At 35.4% G+C, this 5129-nt stretch overlaps 1 protein-coding gene across 1 annotated transcript; it reads right to left on the bottom strand.

The window, feature by feature from the left end:
- Positions 1 to 573: 573 nt before the first annotated feature.
- Positions 574 to 5129, bottom strand: LOC120254477 (benzaldehyde dehydrogenase, mitochondrial-like). The gene is made up of 11 exons (XM_039262575.1): positions 4979 to 5129; positions 4738 to 4848; positions 4494 to 4636; positions 4212 to 4365; positions 3897 to 4126; positions 3479 to 3568; positions 2854 to 3027; positions 2632 to 2769; positions 1254 to 1391; positions 1115 to 1176; positions 574 to 1021 (listed from the first exon to the last, which is right to left on the bottom strand). The coding sequence occupies exons 1-11, from the start codon at positions 5058 to 5060 to the stop codon at positions 748 to 750; spliced, it is 1596 nt and encodes a 531-aa protein (XP_039118509.1). The 5' UTR covers positions 5061 to 5129; the 3' UTR covers positions 574 to 747.

The raw sequence follows: 5129 nt of genomic DNA, 5'->3' as shown, positions 1-5129 counted from the left end.
CAAATACCCTCCCGCACATAGACAATGTAAAACTAAATTTAATTGTGAACACTTTTTACATTGTACTTTGGGTGTTAAAAAAAATGAAAATCCTTTCTAGCCCCACACATAACAACTTTTATCCAAAAAAATAAAAAAAGAAAAAAGAAAAGAAAAACAAATCCCTATAAAATTTAAAATAAATTCCTGAAAAGTTCGTAATGTTACAACAACCATTACTAAATAAAATCAAAAGTAGCAGAGCTCATGAAAAAAAGGGTCTAAGCTTGAAAGTAAGTGGTCCTTACTGTGATTGTGAAACAATTACAATTTTAAAAAATTATGACCCATAAGTGAAATTCAGTGCTCCTTATAGTCTAAACATTCAAAATGCCCGGTTATTTTATTCACAAATATCTTTCTTAATTTATTTGATTTTGTGAAAAACTTGCTAATTTTTTCTTAAGCACACAGGGCACCTTCGGCGGTGAAACTGAAATTGATATGTACACTATTCCATGAATTCTCAAATTTGAACAAGCCAAGTGAAAACAAGTGAGCTCATACAGGCATGCATAAACTTAACACAAAAGATTTAGTAAGCAATTGAGATAAGATCACTTTAGAATAATGTCATTAATAAATTCAAAATACAAAGGCCCGGGAAGCAACTCATCAGAGCTACCAAAACTTTATTCAACCATTCCTTCACAAGGCAAAAAGAAAATAAGGAAACAGCTACAGCAATAGAACAAAAGGCAAATGAGATCAAAGCCAAGCAGGATTCTTGATTGGTGTCACGACAGCCTTAACTTGCAGGTAGTTCTTAAGACTATCGATACCTTTCTCCCTCCCGTGGCCGCTCATCTTAAAGCCACCAAACGGAATTGCAGCATCGAAGACATCGTAACAGTTGATCCATACAGTTCCAGCCCTCAATGCGCGCATTAGGGTGTTGGCTTTCTCTAGATTGCTAGTAAAAACTCCAGCAGCGAGGCCGTACCGAGTTGCATTTGCTCTCCGAATCACCTCATCAAGATCACTGCAAAAGATTAACACAAGAATTGGCACATTGAGCTAAAAAATTGATTCATAAGTGTGTCATTTTCTGAATCTAGTCAACAAGGAAACTCACTTGAACTTCAGAATGGATTGAACAGGTCCAAAGATCTCTTCTCTCGCGATCTCCATTTCATCCTAGTCAGGAATGAACAAGATCAAGGTTTAGAACACATGATTTTACTTGTGGCTGCAAGTAGTCGAGTGAAAAATACCTTCACATTTGAGAAGATAGTAGGCTGAATGTAGTAGCCTTTGTCACCTATTCTATCACCACCTGATACAAGTGTTGCCCCGTTATCCTTACCAGACTGGATGTATTTCAGAATCTTCTTGAATTGTTCTTCATCGATCTATCAAATCCGTGCCATATTTCAAGAAAATCAAATGTAAAAAAGATGTTTGCAAACAATCTAAACACAAACATCATATTGCAAATGTAATGCAAACAATCTAAAGATGTTTGCAAGCTATCATTCAGAAACATTTGGTACATGCATGTGACAAAAGATGTATTCTGTTAACAGTAGATGTTGTGAAATATCTAATAATATTCCATATAACATGCATTAAGGGTCAGTCGACAATGAAATAACTTATGTTAAACTTGCAAACAGCATTCAGGACCACAAAAATAAAAAGGAACTATTATCCATATAATAATCATTTTGTTCCATTTCAGCTGAGCAGTGTGCTTCTTACCATCTCAAACTCTTACTAAAAACTAGCATATCTAAGGCTCAAGAATGATAACCATTGGCTTAGCACTCATGCCATAAACATTCGATGCCCATTCTACATATAAAAGAATTTAGAATTGGACTCTATTTAAGTTAATTATAACAGGAGACATATGTACCATGTGGTTGGCAAACCAATTTTAGCATTGTCATCATTTTAGTGTTATTTATTGATACTTTAAGGTCTTTCTGTCTGCATTTACACAACAGCGCATGTGGGGCACAATAGAAAAGTAAAGGTAATGAAATTATTTATGCTAAAGTATTGCATAATAAAAGATATCTTTCTGCTAAAAAATAAAGTGGTAATGAATAAAGTTCGACATCATGAACTTATTCCATAGACCTAACAACCACAAAAAGGAATCTCCATCTTAGCATCATTGAAAAAGAATGATTACACAGAGATAAGATGTGTCGATGGATAACTGTAGGACCTAATCACATGCAATGGAGCTTTCATTATCCTATAATATGATCAAATGGCAGCTCATTAAAAACAAAGCACTTGTGACACAAACAAATGCACAGAATTTTTTTTTAACTTTTTTAGGCTTCATATAACCTTAAACGAACTGACAAAGAAGGTGAACAAAGAGAAGCTCCGAAGCTTTAAACCAAAAGTCTATGGAATTATCAGTCACATGAGATTAAAATAAAAAGTCAACGCTTACATTACAAAAACAAAAGCTATAGATAATTCATGATTATAGGCTACTAGATGAGGTAAAATTTTGCAGGAAAACATACAGGGACGTATTTGAACATTCAAAATCAAACTTTTTCAATTGCTACTGACAAGAAAAACAAACTTTATGTGCTCACAAAGGAAAAAGTTGATCTAATCGATTACCTGAGGACCTTGTTCAACACCCTTTTTAAAAGGGTCACCAACAACACGCTTCAAGGCGCGTGCTTTGGCTTTCTCTACAAACTCATCATATACGCGTTCATGTACAAATGTCCGAGAGCCGGCGCAGCAACATTGGCCCTGTAAATAATTGCAGTTCTCCAGTGATGAATATTAAAGAAAATAATGGGTAACAAACTTGACACAGTTATTCCTTCCACTAACCTGATTAAAGAACAATGCAAAATGTGCAAGCTCTACAGCCTGGTCAATATCGGCATCATCCAATATGATCATAGGTGACTTGCCTCCAAGCTCTAGTGTCACTGATTTGAGGTTGCTTTTAGTAGCCAGCTCAAGAACAATCTTGCCAGTTTGTGTTGATCCAGTGAATGCAAGCTAGGGAAAGATATAAACAAAAACTCAGGATGCAGATTAGAAATGATACACAAGTTTGTGAGCCACATTATTGATTTAAAGAAGATAAAGAAATTACTCAATTCAATTTCCCATTATCTTTTACATATTAAAAAAAAAAAAAAAAAAAAAAAAATCGATCATTCAGTGGCAAAGGTTAATAGTTATAGAGCAAAAGTTTAACAATGAAATTTCGAGTATTCTGAGAAGTAAACTATGCATGAGTAGCATTACATTGAGGCAGTTAAATCAGATGAATCTATTAATCAAGTTTTGCAAGGAAGATGCAGGAAACTATAAAATAAAATATATCAATCATGATCAATAGAAAAATAATAAGTGGTAATAATAAATTAATAATCTTCAAAGTGTGATATGCATTTAATCCAAGGTAATATAAAACTATAAAATTTTGAAAAGGGAATTTGAGTACTTTATCTACATCCATGTGGCTGGCAAGAGCTGCACCAGCAGTTGGACCGAATCCAGAGATCACATTCAAAACACCATCAGGAAGCCCAGCCTGGAGGTTCACAAAAGAAGATTTGATTCAGAAGAGAATAAAATTAAGAAATGAACCATTAAAAAAATTTTAAACAAATGGAAACCAAAAAGCATCTATTTTCACATTGTAAAGTTGACCTTAACCTTTACATACAAATGCAAAGAGAGGTAAGATCATAATGCACAACATATTATTCTTCAAGATGGGGACATTCAACAACCACTAAGACCGCAATCAATAAACACCTCCATGGCATGACTTTCAATATAAAAGTACACATACATGTTCACATACATCCCCCTCAAAGAATTTCGAACTCTTGTATAACGCAAGTGTGGAAACAAACCTCATGCAATAGTTGTGCCACAAATAGAGCAGACAGAGGAGTCTGTTCTGCTGTCTTCAGTACAATAGTATTACCACACGCAAGTGCTGGGCCAACTTTCCAGGCAAACATGAGAAGAGGAAAATTCCATGGGATAATTTGACCAGCAACACCAATTGGCTCATGCAGGACTTGCACATGATGTGGTCCATCAGCTGGAACTATAAGACCATGTATCTTGTCCGCCCAACCTGTAACAATTCATTCCAAAATGCAACTCTCAACTAAACAACAACAACAACAACAACAACACCAAACTCAACTTTCAAACATTACCAGCATAATATCGAATCAAGCGGGTCACCATGGGAATCTCAACTTGAGCTGATTGCTCATAAGGCTTCCCATTGTCCCAAGTCTCAAGGGCCGCAATCTCATCATTGTGTTTCTCAATCAAATCAGCAAAACGATTGAGAACACGAGATCTTTCCTAAAAGAATACGATAAAATATGGTTCATCATTGAATGCTATAATAATAGTTCATCATTCTCAAAAAAATTAATCAATAGACGGCAAGAAAGAACAGAATGATCAAAATCTTAGTTTGAGAGTATTACATAACCAGTCATCCTAGGCCATGGTCCTTCATCAAATGCCTTCCTAGCAGCAGACACTGCCCTGTTAACATCCTCTTCATCCCCTTCAGCCACATGAGCAATCACCTCCCCAGTTCTTGGATCCAAAGTAGGAAAAGTCTTGCCTAAAAACCATACAAAAACAAAATCCCTTTTTTCTACAACAAATTCACCATTTTCAAATCAATCAAACAAAAAAAAAAAAAAAGATATCTTTTTTTTTCACCTGAGGCTGAATCAACAAACTGGCCATTAATCAACAGCTTGGTGTAATTCACCTCAACTGGTGGACTGATCGGTTCCTCAACCGCTGCAACAGTACCAAATCTTTGAGTACCTGAACCATTCAAAACTCAATGAATTAAAACATGATCTATATTTCAATGATCACAGCATCAAAAACACTGAAAAGAATCCAAAAAAAAATAAATAAATAATAAAAAATCAAATCAAATCAGTGTTACCACCTGCACCAAGAGCAGAACCAACCCGAGATGAGGCGGAGAGAGAGCGCTTGAAGAGAGAAACCAAGCCCAAACGCACCGCCATGAGAGAAAGAGAGAGAAAAAGATAGCACCTTAATTGCTGATACGCTTCCAAAAATGTATCATGCCAAGA

This window comes from Dioscorea cayenensis, chromosome 3 (genome assembly GCF_009730915.1).
Source record: "Dioscorea cayenensis subsp. rotundata cultivar TDr96_F1 chromosome 3, TDr96_F1_v2_PseudoChromosome.rev07_lg8_w22 25.fasta, whole genome shotgun sequence".
Taxonomy (NCBI): Eukaryota; Viridiplantae; Streptophyta; class Magnoliopsida; order Dioscoreales; family Dioscoreaceae; genus Dioscorea; species Dioscorea cayenensis.
The sequence above is the reverse complement of the archived record's forward strand: the minus strand, read 5'-3'. Positions and strand labels throughout refer to the sequence as shown.

Excerpts from the sequence above, each read along its gene's own strand:
- LOC120254477 (XM_039262575.1), bottom strand. The coding sequence starts at position 5,060 with ATGGCGGTGCGTTTGGGCTTGGTTTCTCTCTTCAAGCGCTCTCTCTCC. Across the intron at positions 4,366-4,493 it reads GGCCTAGGATGACTGGTTAT|GAAAGATCTCGTGTTCTCAA; the intron begins GTAATACTCTCA and ends GTATTCTTTTAG. Across the intron at positions 3,028-3,478 it reads GCCACATGGATGTAGATAAA|CTTGCATTCACTGGATCAAC; the intron begins GTACTCAAATTC and ends ATCTTTCCCTAG.